The following is a 16,690-nucleotide window of genomic DNA, read 5'->3' as shown; positions in this document are numbered from 1 at the left end:
ATATTTGGATAACTAATGCGCTTTACAGACTATCAGTTATTCCGGACGACGGTGCTCGTGTCGAACATATCCCATATATTGTGCACATTATAAGTTAAGTCCGAAGGCATAATCGATACTGCTGCATGTTTATGGGATCGATAACACATTTACCGATTATTTAGTCATCGCCGACAAGTCGTATCGATCCGACACACTGTAAGATTCTTTACAAACACCGACATTCCGTCCGGAATAACTGATAGTCTGTAAAGCGCATTATACATTTGTTTTATTGAATAACCTAATATTTGGTCTTGTGTTGTAATATATCCGGCTGATGATTCCTTCTCTGTAGCTGGTTAAATCACTCTGTCTCCACCCCGCCATGGTCCGGATCATGGTCTTTACGCTGTCCCTACGTCATGGGGACGAGGCCCTCACGGTCGGAAGGGGCGGGAAAGTGGGCGATGGGACCGTTCGAAAAAAACAATAATAAATTTTTATTTTAATATTTAAAAAAATGATCACTTTTTTTAATAACTTAGTCTTCCGAGTTTGATTAAAAAGTTAATTGTATAAATTCTTTCAGACGGGTAGTCGGGCCATACCTCATTTCAAGATATTTGCCTCTTTTGTGATGCCCATTTAAAAGTAATCCGATTACTACAACCGTGTTGCCCCTCAAAGGAAAATTTTGGACTTAGCAAAGGCGTCTCCTTTTTTTTAGAGTAGTTGGAAGTTCTGAATTACCTTAATTTCATAAATATAGCATGGATTCTTGTACCTTCATAAAGCTTTTTAGGAAATCGAAAAATATTTAAAAACTGATGAACCATTGGAAAAGTGATTTTTTTTAATATATCGTTAAATACTAAACATTTCCATATTCATATTATTCAAATGTTCTTAAATTTGATCACTCTCATAGATGAATCGATGCATTACCTTTACACAACGTCATTGCTAAAAAATATGGAAAATTGGCTAGATTCAGATGATGTAGACCTGCTGACAACTGGTGTGCTCGCCCTAGGAAATTTTGCCCGTACCGATAGTCACTGCATTCACATGGTTGAAAACAAAACAATGAACAAACTTCTAGATGTGTTGGCCAAAAACAATGGTGTGCGGGATGATGTACGTCTGCAGCATGCTCTACTCAGTACGTTACGCAATTTAGTCATTCCAAAGGCAAACAAAAGTGCCGTTATACAAGCTGGTCTTGTAGAGACTATACTGCCAATGCTGGAAATACATCAACCGCCGGTAGTTTTTAAGTTGTTGGGGACATTGCGAATGACAGTCGATGGTCAAGGTTAGTATTGTTGATACTATATAACATTTTTACGAATTACTTATATACCATAGAGATCTTAAAACCACTTTCTATTTAATATAGCATTTGACAATACACAAAATTATATTTTATTTAATTTGAGAATAGCTTAAGGTAAATACCTAAACTACTTTAATTTCCTTTTTCAGAAAAACTTGCATTGGAGCTACTGAAAAATACGGCGCTAATTGATCAATTGGTGCACTGGAGCAAGAGCTCAGATTATGCAGGTGTAACAGGTGAATCCTTTCGACTTATGGCTTGGCTCATTAAACATGCATATCTGAGCAAAATCGCTTACGCTTTGCCTCGCAAAGGTGATGCACCCGCCGAACAATTAGCCGATAAAATGCCCACAATGGAATATGATCGCAGCAGTTTAGATGTATTCGTAGATCATGAGGGAACCATTGATGCAATGATTAATATGCTTACATCCCAGCATTTGGTTATGCAAAACGAAGCATTGATTGCACTATGTATTTTATGTGTTGTGTATTTAAGTACCTCCTCAGGAACGGATGAATCGGCTGAGAAATTACAAGATGCCTTTATTAAATATGAAGTTGGAATGAAATTGGCCGAGCTCATTAATAAATCTTCAGACTCCATGACAAAAGAAATTGTGGAGAATTTGCAGAACTTTATAAACCTCCTACGTACCTCCGAAAAGTTAGTGGCTCACTTAGAGGCGCATAACATAAATGAATTATTGAAAACGATACCAATTTTAACCGAGTACTGCACAATATAAGTGATGTGATGGCAGCGAGATTCTTGTTTCATTTGTATTCTCTTCGAACGCTCGACAAATACGTACGATTTTGGCAATAGGGAGTGAGTGTTTTGGTTGGTATTTAATTAAATTTAGCTTATTAGGAGTGATAAACCGTTGCACAATGAAATCCAAAACTGTTGATCATGTATCAAATTCATATGATGAATTTAATTTAATTATGTAAAATTTGTTTTATTTTTTAAATAATCCCAAGTCTTCATATCTTATATAATTGACAATTTTATTTTTAAAACTCAGACCTATAGGTAAAGTACCGCTCTGCAGTATTATCAAGAGCTATATTGTAAACGTGGGCAAGTTATGAGCAAACAATGTAGTTTGCTATAAATAACCAACAAATTATTTGGTAGGTGGTAGTACTTATGAAAATCTGATCAAGACAATCGAAACCGTCCGGTGAATATAAGTCATTATTCTCAATCATACTTTATTGTTGTGGGTATGGCACCAATGCTCTTTGTTTTTTACTTCAACTACTTGCCCATTATTTGCTGGCATGTTCGTATTTTTTTTTTCAAAAAATTGTGTATTTGCTAGATGAGTTCGTTTGGTGCGAAATTGTCGTAACTGGTAAGTGAATATTACCTTGATCGACTTTTTCAAGATTCAAATAGCAAGTCGAATTGTGCATGAAATATTTGTTTTCGTTTCCGGGAGCAAATTTGTGTTCGTGTACCGTATTAGAGATCAACGTACATCAAAAAAATTTGTTAAGACAGTTGAAAAATCTGCAAATATAGCAAAAAGACTGTTGTGACTGTTGGCTGTTTGCTGAAATAGCAAACATTATCTGCTATTTTTTAAACTCTATTACACTTGTGTGGAATAAACAAACAATTGTAATTTTGAATATGAGTTTTTCTCAAATTATGGTATAATAAAGCTATTTATAAGCTTTTTGGAATATTAGAGTACTGGAATTTACATATAACTATTTTTGGTAACATTTTAAAACCTAAAAATGTTACTGATTATTATTCGTTAGTTCATGGTCTAGTGAACAATAAATCGCAACTAAATATAACGTCTAATATTGGACGAAATCGATAATAAGTTTGAGTAACCCATTAACTATTTTTATGATGGCGTCGGTCATATTGAATAAAGTATAGCATACAGTTTATCAAAATATAATAGTGACTATTGTTAATTCCAGTGAAACCCAATATTTGAATTGAAATATTGTTCAAGGTGGCTGTACGCAGGAATTGCACTTTTAATGTAATTGCTCCCGCCGTGATTGTTACATTGTGGGCGTCGGCTAAAATCTGCGATGGTACTCGGTGATTTCATTCATACGTACATTTTTGTTGTGGGGGATATTTACTTCCTTCAATATCCCTTACAGGTGAATTCCTGTTAATGACAACTAGCCCAAACATCCCAAAAGTAGTTTTTTTTAATTTTGCTTGATACGACTTTATGTTTAATGAGCAAAGTAGATAAACGAATTCCAAGTTGGAATTACTGCGTTTAAATTTGTTTAAAACTGCACACTCAATTCGCTGGTCTGATTTAAAAATAAATTGTTATATGTTATGTAAGAATATATATTTATTTAATGTCATATTTACATAGTCATTAGACCAAGACCAAAATACATGGTTCTTGGGTTTACCCATTATTTTCGTTTAATTAAAAACGATAATATTTAGTATTAAGAAATTCAACGCAATTTGCAGAAATTCATACAAGATCACACAATTTATGTACAATATTATGCAAAATGGAAACCATTATAATATCCCATACACTTGGTTATAACACGGCTGGCAAGGATTTGCAATTATTTCCACAAAATAAAAAATTAAATGTAAATCTTAAAGCAGGAAATTCCTTGCATCTACACGTGCACGGTTATACAATTCTTACATGTGTAATAAGACAATGAAGGTTTCTGCATATAATTGAATAATATTGAAAAATGGTCATTAACAATTTTCTCCAAATTTATTCCAATAATACACAATACAGCACGAGATCAGCTGCAATGATAGTTAAACACTTAGGACAACGATTCAAACATTAGACTTCTAGTTGTATAAGCATTCACCACAATATTTGACTCTTGTAGAATTAAAATACAATTAATTAAACTTTCAAATTCACACGTCAAAACAAAAACCACACAGAAAAGTACATATTCGCGAAATGCATTCATCATATATTTACACCCTTTAGTCAGAGAAAACAATCATGGTTGAAAATGGTTAGCATTAATGATCAAAAATTGTATTGGAACAAAAAACAATTGAAAATGAAGATGGGAAATTGGCCGACGTCATGCCAAAGAGCTCATTTACGGTGTTCGATACATACACGTTCGTTCATTTTTAATTTGAATTTTTTTGTTAAAAACTCACAAATGATGTTAAATTTTGTGTAAATAATAATGAGAAACATTTGACCGATTTTTTCTACGTCATTCCCTGATATAAATTTCTTTTTATTCTTAGTTTAATTTGTGGAACAAAAAATCATAAACGACACGTTTGCATCGAACGTCGTCAATGGTTTGATACTCTCTGCTGCTATTTTCCTATCTTCCTCTTCAATTGTTTTAGGTTGAGACGGAGAAGCCGATAACAATGTTCTTTTATATGCCTTTCAGGATACAGGAAGATAGGAAATTAGTGCACGAAATAAATTTCCATAAAGGGGAAAATGTAATTTTTTTGTTGTTGCCTAAAATTTGACATTGTTTCATTAAGAAAATTAAATTTTTCATTTAAAAAATAGAAACGAAAAACAACTAAAAACAAACATGTATTGACGCAAGCCAATTTCCTATCTTCCTCAAGTTTATAATCTTTGTTTGTGGTATTCTTTCTTGTTATTACTATTGAAAAATGTGAAATTATGTTAACCATTTATTTATAGTTTCCTTATTAAATAGTTTTGTAAAATGCACAAACGCAGCATTAAGTTTTAATGACTGATAATGATGATCTAAAAATACTACAATATATTCATATTTTATTTACTGCCTTTTTATATTATTTATAACATAGAGATAATCTAAATAATGATTAAAAAAAAATATCCCGAAATGCTGGTGAAGCAGTTTAATCTTAAATATGCATTTTAGCATTGCAATGTATGATTAATTTTTGTTTATGACAAACAACTCTGTTCTCAAGGGTTGCAGTTACAATTACAAGAATAATTATTTTTTTTTACCATAAGCCTAGTACTAAGATTACGTTTTCGTATGAAAAACTGTTGTACTCTGAAATGTTCGCACAAAATAATATGCATTAAAAAAATTAAAACAAATCGTGAATTTTAAAACCTACATACATACGGTGTTATGGCTAGTACTAAGATTACATTTTCGAATGTAAAACCGTTCGTGCATAATATGTTAACTGTGAAAATATTGTACTGAGTTTTCTTTTCTATATTCATTATTTCGCAGGAAAAATTAAATGTCATTCGATTTGGACTATATCCTTGGCATTACATGCTCACATTTGTTTTACGCTGAAACGAACTCAATACTAGATCATGAGTTTTTTTCTGAAACGAACTTAGTACTAGGCCATAGACAGCACTTTTTCCAGCACAATATTTTGTAGTTGTAGCAAAATGCATGCCAGAAAACATACAATCATTAACCAAAAAAAAATGAACCATAACCGATTGTGCAGTTTTTTTATTATTAGCATTACGAATATATTTGCATTTATACAAAAGATATATAAGAAATTAAAAAAAAAAAAAAACAAAACGAAAATATTATATACACCAATCTACTTTAATAATTATAATTCAAATAAAATTTGAAATTTTATTAGAATCATATATATATATATACATAAAATCAACTTTTTTAGAGTCAGAGTTTTGTAAAGTTTTTATTTTTGAGTCTATATTCAAATATAGATGAAGGACGGAAATGTCTAATTCTCATAGTCGAACCTCTTTAGAAGGATTCAATGTAATTGCCTTCAGCAAAGGAAAATAAATATTTTACAATTATCTGCAACTCTGCAATTGAAAGTAAACCCTTAGATAATAGACACAAATAAAGCTATTTATTAAATTCATTATTCTGTCTTTTATTTCAGTTAGGGAAAAGAGAAATTATGATATTGCACATCGATCTACGTCCTTACTTGATTTGTTTCTTCTGTCGTGCCCTGAGTTATGTTGTTCTGACTAATTAGTCAGAACAACATAAGGTATTTCTGACCACTCATTTATGTTTATTTCCCTTGATATTCGTAAGCGTTTGATTAGACATTGCTATGAGTTTCGTGATTATAATGTGTGTACGCCAATGTTTTTTTAGAAGATTTTGTCACTAATTGTCGATTTGATGATATATACAGTACCGGTGACGTCAACTCTCAACTAGACATGTAGATTTAGATGTACCTGCTGTGCCTGACAATGTTGTAGATGGTTTTTTCTTTTCGTACTGTAGATTATGTTGAGCTATTAGATGCATTTGTGAATATTAAATACGTCTGTTTTTCCGTCAGATTGGAAAGTGGCCAAAATTGTGCCAATTCCGAAAGGAGATAATGTTGAGGATTTTAGACCATTATCTATAGTGCCAATTATGTCGAAAATAGTTGAATATTTAATGAAGTCTCAGATTTGTAGATAGCTCCTCACTTCTGCATGACTCTAAGTGTGGTTTCGGCCAAACAGAAGTACAACGTCACTTCTTATCGGCTGGACAGAAAGCATTCGGCAACAGATTGCTAACGATGGTTGTTGTGTTCTTCTATCACTTGACCTTGAAAAGGAGTTTGATAGATCATGTCGCTTCAGTATCAAAGCTTCACAACCAGAGAATGAAGCCGCCGAGTCGCGCCGCCGTTTTTAGCCGCCGCCGACCAATTTTTGCCAGCCGAAGCCGCCGCCGAATATGTCGACTCATCCCGACTCAAACTTAGCCGCCAATTAATCAAAAATATTAATTTAAATCGGAAAAAATTATTAATAAATGTTATATTTTTTGTCAAAATATTTGACTTTCCATCCAAAATCCGTCAGTATCAAGCTGCTATAACAATTTTCCACAAATTTAGTTCAGAAAATTTTAATGAAACGTAAATGTGATTGTAAGATTGGTTGTACAACTAATCTCATTAGCATTCGGATAATTTCAAATTGATTTTATAATGGATAATTGTCCGCCGCCGAATCCACCAATTTATATCGGCTTAGCCGTCAAGCCGCCGCCGCCGGATGCAAAAAATTAGTGTCAGCCGCCGCTGACAAAAATGGGTCGGCTTCATTCTCTGTTCACAACATATATGGATTTTCTGGCTCTGCGTGCAGATTGATATATTCATATTTATCGGGTCGGAGTGTATGTATGTGTTAATAACTTCCTTCCTGTTATTAGTGGTGTCCCTCAAGGTTCTGTTCTTGGACCGCTTCTGTTTATTATGTTTATGTTATGTTTCTGTTTATTGTTAATTATTTGTTTGATCGAATTAGTTCTCGTAATTGTTTGCCGGACATCATCAGCGTACGCAAACGCGATGATGTCCAACTTCTGTTAACGGTCGTGTATTCTTAGATATCTTATAGAGTACTATTGACTTGACCATGAACATTCTCGTTGCTTAGTTAGATGAAAATGCACTTTCAGTCAATACTTCCAAAACGAAGGCTGTATTTTTTGGAAATATTCCATCAAATACATTATGAGTTTCTATCTATAGTAGATCTATAGAAGTTGTAAACTCGGTTAAATGCCTCGGTTTGGTTATAGATAATAAATTAGTTTTTGAGGTGCACATTAATTCCATTATCCCCAAAGTAAACTTTTTGTTAAGAATATTATACAATTTGGACCAATATTTGTCGTCTGAGATGAAGAGGCATCTGGTACTTTTTGTTACGTATTATAACGAACGTTCTAATTTGTTACTTAGCTACTACAACCTTATCATATGACGTTTCCCTGTTTATGACATTTACTACCCTGCCAGCATTTCAAAGTTCCATTTCAACCTCATCGTTACCACAGACTCGTAAATGTCACTTCAACCATCATGAAAAGGTACATCAAAAAGTACATGCAAGTAATTTGCCATCCCTACTGTTAAAAAAGCCATTTTTTTTGTGAAACGCCAAGCGCAACCAGCTTGTTATATTTTAATTAAATAAAAACGAAAATAAAGTTCTGAAAACATAGATTATACGCTTAAAATTGTGAAAGGTATATTGGTGAACAATTTGGTGATTTTCCAAATGGAATAAAGTGATTGTTTTTCAGATATTTTACAGACACGCTGCCTCCATGGAATAAAAACACTGGTTGATAGACGCAGCAACATGTAACTCGCTACTTGTAACTCAACATCATCATTAATGCCAAAAATTATGTTAAATGTAATGTGATAGTGGTATAAATGTTATATTTTTAAGAATTTGTAAATGTTTAATCAAATTAATAAATATCTAAACAAACGTGTTTTACTCGACCACAATGATTCTTTTACAACTATCTTAAAATGCACTTTTTCTGATTGTTTGGAGGGTCCCTTATTGGCGTCGTTCTAAATTGATCTATAAAGGCACCTAATAATTGCACTCATGCGAAACATTTTTGTAGTAACTTGGCGTGGTACAACTTCTCAATAGTGACGGCGCTTTTCCGACGAGTTTTTGATGTCGTATATGATTGTTTTCGACGTAGTGGGGATTCTCAAAAGAGTCCCCAAATTCAAAAAATGTTGGCAGGGTAAAGTCATTTGTATTGTCTTGCTTCTAAGCTTGTCTTCTTTATATACACGTGTCAAGAAATCCATGTTTTTTACATCCTGTAACCAAAAAGAATAGACTGAATAAAGTGTAAGATTGATTCAACCTAATTTAATTGTTTTCGCATGGACTTAAAACTTATAATGCCACTACTTCTATATGGTATTGAAATTATTAGTGGTTCTTTCGGTTATTTAGTAAGAAGGTTGCGTTTACTTTTACATCGTGTTTTGCGTTATGTGTACTCTGTGAAATGGTACGATCACATTATATACTAGCCCAATAAACACAAACGTTTGAAAAATGTTAAATTTCAACAATTTTTCAAACATTTTTTCAAAGGATTAGGGTAATATTCAAGTTAAGAAATTGTTGAGAAAATCGCGTTCTCAACAAAAAACAGACATTACCCTCAACAGTGAAATTCATCACATTAGCAATAATATCTCAAGTGTTATCCTCAAATTGAAATGCATCGCTACTCAATAATTTGTCAAACAATTTTCGATGCGAGTCAAATTCAAAATTAACATCGTTGCAAATACTTTTCAACCTAAATTTGTATGAATAATATCCCCACTTCAAATTGAAAGTCAAAGCCAAAATTCTATGAATTTTGTATAATTTATTCATTTTCATCAAAATAAAATATATAATAATACACTACACTGCATAATACACTACAATACCAATTGATAAATAATAATCTTATTAAACATATCAACAAATAAGAACAAAAAAAAAAAACAAACAACAAAACTTTAAATATCTTAAACATTATTAGTAACACTTTTACATTGATAATTCGATTTCCTTCTTTTTGGTGTCATAAAACAGCATTAAAATTTATTAACATGGGGGCAATTTGAAATTAGGAACGTACTGGACCGCGTGTTAGAATTGATTTCCAGCAGAAGGAATTCACAAAATATCCATTTTAAACTGATAATAACATATGAATTAAACTGACGATGTGATGCACATTTTCATCCAGAAGTTGTTGATTTCAACAAGTTTTTGTTTTTAACAATTTTAATTGGTTGCACTTGTAATGTTTCTGGAAACTTTTTCTTGTCGATAAGCCACTCATTTTTCATTGGTCAGCTTCTTAATGTTTGCAAGAATGTAGCATCCAAAGATTTTAGTTTTCTGCAAAGAGATTTAAATTTAGTGACTTCTCTAAAGTGTTGATTTAATTTTTCATATTGACGTACCAATTATTATAAACTATTTGAAGCAGTTCCAGTTAATTGTCCACCATTTTTCATCGGCCAGCTTTTTAATTTTAGTTTTCTGCAAAGAGATATACATTTAGTGACTTCCTTAAAGTTTTATTTCATTTCTTATTTTCACTTACCTATTTTTATAAACTATTTGGTTATTTGTCTAAAATTTTCCATTTTTTTTTTAATTTCTTGCAATTGACCACGAACTTCGTTGCACAAATAAGTATTGAAAACCACATGGTTTTTTCGTTGCATTTTAGGGTAGTGTTTTGTCAAAGTTTTCTCATATTATCTTCAACACCTTTTCAAAGATTTTGTCAACATTTTGGCAAATTGGAAGTAATACGCAAACAATTTGAAGATGTATTGAAGATGAGCTATTTCAAGTCAAGTTGAATTTATGTTAAAAATTATATTTACCCTCAAACTTAAAAGTTGTTGCATTTGAAAAACGCTCATCCTGTGTTTATTGGGAGAGGTCTGCACAATTCCATTTGTAAATGCAGAGTACACGTGTACTTGCTACATGAGTACATCTATTTGAGAGAGTCGCAAAACTATTGGTACACATTTTGATGAACACCAAAAGCCACGAGTAACTTCTTGTTGCTACTCTGATGTCTTCATTACCAACAAACACATATTCCTCTTTCTCTCTTATTGAAGTGTACTCAGAGTGATCACGTCGAGTATGTTGCGAGAACAAAACTTCATAGAGTACTCCATGTACCACGTGCAGTTTCATAAATACAAGAAAACAGTTACTCTCCATAATATATGTTTTGGTTTGTTATAAAGAACGGCAAACGTTAAGGTAAGTGTGTGACATACATAAATATATGAAATATGTGATATACATACATATCTATGATTAATAATAATGGAAAGTTTTGCTTCGCACATAACTGAGCAATACTTGTGGTACCACGTGAAGTGAAGAGAATCCATGTTGTACTTTTTCTCAAGTACTTACATTTTTATTGTTACTTTTTTTCGGAACACATATTGTTTCGGATAAGTACTTGGTGGTATTTGACAAGCAAGTGTTCTCTTCACTTCACTACTTGCGCTCTGAGAGAAAGACAGTGTATGTACTATATTCGACAGCGAATTGCATACAAGTAGTGAAAAGTTATTCGATGCAGACCTCTATTATATACTTTGTGTTGGACTTCCTTGGTTGTACGTTTAGTGATTTTGTCAATATCAGAAATGACTTACAGTTTTATAAGGTTGTAGCAGCAGTTTCGATTATGCCTTCGGACTTAACTTATAATGGGCCCAATATATGGGATATGTTCGACACTAGCACTGTCGTCCGGAATAACTGATAGTCTGTAAAGCGCATTACGAGTATGATTTTTTGGTAGGAACTTCTATTTTTTGTTTTTTTTTTTTGCTTTATGTAATTGCTTGTTCAATGCAAATTTATATATTTATTTTTATTTATACTACATAATTCAGTTCTAAGAGCTTTTTATTATTTTGTTTGTTTAATATTTATGTAATTTTTTGTTCAATGCATATTTTTATATTTATATTTATTTATACTACATAATTTAGTTTTAGGATCTTTTTATTATTTTTTATTAGAGTAGTAATGCGATTATCCAACGTTTGCGCAATGTAAGCGTGTCGTAAAATTCAGAAAAAAAAACAAAAATTTACGTGTCCACATTTTCCTGGAAATCAGACGGTTGAACCATGTTCTGGCGGTGCCACAGTGGCTCAGCGGTCATTTCCTATCGAGGAAATTGTATCGGAATCTAGAATAAAATGGGCGTTAAATAGCTTTGGGCCATTCAAATCCCCCGGACCTGATGGAATTACTCCCGCGGAGTTACAAGCAGTGACTGAAAGAATTATCCCCTGGTTGACGTTGATATATAAAGGATGTATAAACTTAGTATATATTGCAGACAAGTGGAGGGAAACAAAAGTCGTTTTCATACCGAAAGGGGGAAAAGCCTCTCACTCGAGTGCGAAGGATTTCCGACCAATCAGCTTATCCTCATTCCTACTTAAGACTCTGGAGAGGATGATAGTAATTTATCTTAGAACTAGCGTCGATTCAAGTTTGCTCTCGAAACGACAGCATGCATACTCAAAGGGCAGGTCTACTGAGACCGCTTTGCATGAACTAGTCAGCTTTATTGAAAGCTCACTATCTGTCAATGAATACACCATCGTGGTGTTTCTAGACATCGAGGGGGGCCTTCAATAACGTCCATCCGAGCTCGATATTAAATGGACTGGCAACTCTGAATGTTGACCCAGGTATACTTATGAGGAGACGTATTTCGGCCACACTAGAAAAAGCAAACATACAAAGGTATGTGAACAGAGGCACTCCCCAAGGAGGAGTTCTATCACCTCTTCTTTGGAATGTTGCTATAAACAACCTTCTGGTTTCCCTAGAAAAGAAAGGATAAAAGTGGGGAAAATTCCCATTCACAATCAGAGATGTTATAAAGAGAGCCCTCCGGATGACTGAGAAATGGGCGAAAGAGAATGGTCTTGGAGTAAATCCTGTAAAGACAGAATTAGTCATTTACTGCAAAGATCGCAAAACTCCCACGGTTAAGCCCTTATCCTTAGGGGGTATTGAAATTCCCTTTGGTGAGTGTGCAAAATGCATTGGCGTTATTCATTACGTTAGCGTAATCATTAGCGTTAGCATTACTTCTCAGCCACTTCACCACTTCTCTTATTGCTAATATTTCAGCCTGAAAAACACTACAGTGATCAGGTAATCTTTTCGCTATTCGAAGTTCCAGATCTTTAGAATATACTCCGAAACCCACTTGTCCATCCGATTTGGAGCCATCAGTGTAAAAATCTGTATATCTTTTATTCCCCGGGGTCTGTGTCATTGGCGGAGCTAGAAATTTTCTCTGGGGGGGCTATGCCCCCCCCAGACATCATTCAAAATTTTATCGAAATTTCCGAAGCGATAAATTACCCCTATTGATAAAAATATACATCCTCAATTTTATTGCGGTGTTAAAGGCAATATGCAGCAAAATCAATCAAAAACAAAAAAACTCAATCACAAAAATTAGTTGTATCATTTAATTTTTTAATTGACTTTGATGATTGATACTATCATTTTTTTTTTTGATTGAATACATTTCAATTAAAAATTAATTAGATCAATTAATTTCATGGTTGAAGACAAAAAATATTTTATTGTGTGTGGGAGCCGGTTCCACGACACCGCTATAATTAATCAAATAGCAACTTACCATTATTTAATATAACAAAAAATAAAAGCATTGCTTTAAGTATGTGTTTGAAGAATATTGTTTGTAATTTATTTCTAATTCAAGACAACAAACATATGATTTTTAAATTTTATTTAAAATGTGTGTTTTAAAACAGGACTAGAAATTATAAAGCAAAACATAAACTTAACATATTCATCGTGTATAAAAAATACTAAGAATAAAAAATTAAATAAAAGGCAAAAAATAAACTGAATATTATAAAACGTCTATCTTCGATTAGTTTTTAAAAATTCTTTAAGTATATCTTTAGAAGAGATTGATAATTTAACTATTTCATTCTCAATGTTTAAAATTGACAAATTAGAAAACTTGTCTTGGTTCATAGTTGACCTCAACCAGGTTTTTACTCGACGCATAGCAGAAAAACTCCTCTCACATCCAGCGGAGCTAATCGGCATACTTATTGCAACTTGAATTAGTTTAAACAAATTTGGATAAATATTTTTATTAACATTTTCGTTAAGAGTACACATGTCAATTTTGTCGTGTTTAGTCAGGTTTTTTAAAAGGTTTCTCATTACAAGTGCCTCTGCTAAAAGTGAATTTGTATCGATTTGTAGGCAATTCTTATAGTTCTCAATAAATTCGGAAGCACCTTTTAAGTTGAGATTTCCAAATGCGTTTATAGATTTGGCCAATGGAAGGCTTTTAAATCGGTATTCTAAATTTTTTAAAATATTGTCAATAATAGGAATATATATTTTTGTTTCCCAAAACTCAATGGCTGAAACATTTTCATTTAAATCTGAGCCGGCACCTTTTTCTTGAATAGACTGCATGTTCAACGTTGCCCTCTTCTTTCTTTTTGCAATATTTGTCGGATCTAACATAATGCCATTCTCCTTTGAAAATCGGTCAATTTCATTCCATATTTCAACAAAATTTAGTTTATACTCTTTGAAAATACTTATCATTGACGTTACTGTGTCCAGAGCCTCTCCGAATGTGGCTGTTTTAGTTTGAAAATATTTGCTTAGCGTTTGTGTGGATTTGAGTGCAAAATGGAAAATGTGAAGGCAGACAATAAAATCTGGCGTTGTAATTAAATTTATCACACTTAGAGCTTCTATAGAGTTTTTATCACGATCTGCGTTTGCTTCCTCATCTAAGGCATTTTTTATTGCAGTGTAATTTGTTATAATTGCTTTGCAATTTTCATATCTGCAGCTCCATCTAGTTGTACTTAAACTTTGTAGTGTAAAATAGTTCGCAATCAGTCCATTGCTTATACGCTTCAAATCGCTTTGATTACCCGGTTTTGAAAAATGAGAATATAATACTTCAACAGCATTAACAAATCTTGACGCAAATTGCAAATCTGAGCAAGAATCACCAATAACCAAATTCAATTTATGTGCCAAACAATGAATGAATACGGCTTGAGGATTTGATTCTTTAATCTTCATTTGAAGTCCATTTTTGTATCCTGACATAACGTTGGCACCATCGTAAGACTGTCCACCTATTGGGATATTCTCCAAATTTCTTATTTTCAAGAACTCCAGAATTATCTTTTGTAGAGACGAAGCATCACGGCTAACGGAACAATCAATAAAACAAAGAAAGTGTTCCTCAACTTCTACACCGACAGCAAATCGTATTGTTATGGATAATTGCTCCTCTTTGAAACATCTGGCTTCGTCAACCATTAACGAGAAGAATCCGCATGCTTTTACTTTTTCGACAATAACATTTGTCACTGCCTTAGCGGAAAGTTCAATTATTTCGTTTTGAAAGTCGGGACTTGTATGGTTTATAGACTTATTGAAATTTGTTTTAAATACAGAGTCATTTTGCGACATAAACTCAGCAAATTCTAAAAAATTACCCCTGTTTTTGGAATTTGAATGTTCTCGGTGACCACGAAATGGAAGACCCTGACGTGCTAAAAGTAACACAATACCAATAAGTTTATTCAAATATTCGGTATTTTCGTTTTCTGTTTGCAAATGGTGAGAACAGAATACAACGAAGCAACTGTCGAGAGCAGCGGTGCCAACTCTGTGGATTTTTCGTGATTTTGACGATTTTAGATGGTAAATTGGGCATGTGACGATTTATGATTTTAATCAACGTAGTTATAAATTGACTATTTTTGAAAATGTGCGTCTCATGTTTCCTTTTAATGTTGTTATTACATGTTTTTAGTTGTAATGTAAATATCAATATTAAAAAATATGCATAACATACTCTCTCTGCCACAATCTTAATTGGATTAAACACATCGCAAAGCTTGAATTAAAATATAAAACAACTGTAGCTATGATTATTCTGGGGGGGCATAGCCCCCCCCAGCACCCCCCTAGCTACGCCAATGGTCTGTGTACACCACGCCTCACTGTTGGGAATTAGAGTCTCAAACTTTTTGTCGAAAAGTGGTCTCGCCAAAGTGTAATCCACTACGTTAGGCACATCTGGCATTATTTTGAGGACCGAACTGTGACCGTAACTTTTTTCCGACCACAGCGATAGCTCGCTGTTGTTACAGCTAACTGTTTGGCCAAAATGTCTAAAGGCAATAGATACAGTATGACATTAAGTGAATTTGTTCCTGTCTTGCTGAATGCACCTGAGATACACAAGCACGCCATACACTGAATTTTGTCTAAACTTGTCGGCTGGTGAAGTTCCTGCCACCAGACTACAACACCATATAGCATTATAGGTCTAACCACTGCCGTGTATAGCCAATGCACAATTTTTGGTTTTAGTCCCCACTTTTTCCCTATTGCCTTTTTGCACGAGTGTAAAGCTACCGTTGCTTTCCTCGCCATTTCTTCAATATTAAGCTTAAAGTTCAGCTTCCTGTCCAAAATAACGCCAAGGCATTTTGCACACTCGCGAAACGGAATACCCCCTAAGCAAATGGGCCTAACCGTTGTAGTTTTGCAATCCTTACCGTACATGATTATTTCTGTCTTTGCAGGATTTACCCCAAGACCATTATCTTTCGCCCATTTCTCAGTTTTCCGGAGGACTCTCCGTATAATATCTCTAACTGTTGTCCTTTCTTTTTCTAGGGAAACCAGAAGGTTGTTTATAGCAACATTCCAAAGAAGAGGTGATAGAACTCCTCCTTGGGGAGTGCCTCTGTCCACATACCTTTGTATGTTTGCTTGTTCGTCTAGCAGCCTAAGTATACCTGGATCAACATTCAGAGTTGCCAGTCCATTTAATATAGAGCTCAGATTGACGTTATTGAATGCCCCCTCGATGTCTTGAAACGCCACGATTGTGTGGTCTTGATGGTATGAACATCAAATTTGAAACTGATGTAGCGATTATCTGAGAAGCTATGTGCACAATCAGATATCATTTCATTCAGTTCTTG

The 16,690-nt window shown here is 33.5% G+C and overlaps 2 protein-coding genes and 2 long non-coding RNA genes across 4 annotated transcripts; 2 read left to right on the top strand and 2 right to left on the bottom strand.

Moving 5' to 3' along the window:
- Positions 1 to 910: 910 nt before the first annotated feature.
- Positions 911 to 6,166, top strand: vimar (visceral mesodermal armadillo-repeats; the record flags this gene model as incomplete). The annotated part of the gene is given in 2 exon segments (XM_075309772.1): positions 911 to 1,297; positions 1,468 to 6,166. Coding segments are annotated over 2 exon segments (992 nt in total), but the record flags the coding sequence as incomplete, so codon positions are not given.
- Positions 6,167 to 8,066: 1,900 nt separating this feature from the next.
- LOC142237930 (uncharacterized) lies at positions 8,067 to 8,556 on the top strand. The gene is made up of 2 exons (XR_012722596.1): positions 8,067 to 8,301; positions 8,359 to 8,556. It is a non-coding gene; the product is annotated as an uncharacterized LOC142237930 (long non-coding RNA).
- A 1,395-nt stretch (positions 8,557 to 9,951) lies between these two features.
- Positions 9,952 to 10,140, bottom strand: LOC142241622 (uncharacterized). The gene is made up of 2 exons (XR_012723732.1): positions 10,061 to 10,140; positions 9,952 to 9,995 (listed from the first exon to the last, which is right to left on the bottom strand). It is a non-coding gene; the product is annotated as an uncharacterized LOC142241622 (long non-coding RNA).
- A 3,619-nt stretch (positions 10,141 to 13,759) lies between these two features.
- On the bottom strand, positions 13,760 to 16,265 carry LOC142239885 (zinc finger MYM-type protein 1-like). Its single transcript, XM_075311631.1, has 4 exons — positions 16,259 to 16,265; positions 14,267 to 15,298; positions 13,881 to 14,020; positions 13,760 to 13,768 (listed from the first exon to the last, which is right to left on the bottom strand). Exons 1-4 carry the CDS (start codon positions 16,263 to 16,265, stop codon positions 13,760 to 13,762), a joined length of 1,188 nt encoding a protein of 395 aa, XP_075167746.1.
- Between the last annotated feature and the right edge of the window lie 425 nt (positions 16,266 to 16,690).

Source organism: Haematobia irritans, chromosome 5 (assembly GCF_050003625.1).
Source record: "Haematobia irritans isolate KBUSLIRL chromosome 5, ASM5000362v1, whole genome shotgun sequence".
Classification (NCBI taxonomy): Eukaryota; Metazoa; Arthropoda; class Insecta; order Diptera; family Muscidae; genus Haematobia; species Haematobia irritans.
The sequence above is the reverse complement of the archived record's forward strand: the minus strand, read 5'-3'. Positions and strand labels throughout refer to the sequence as shown.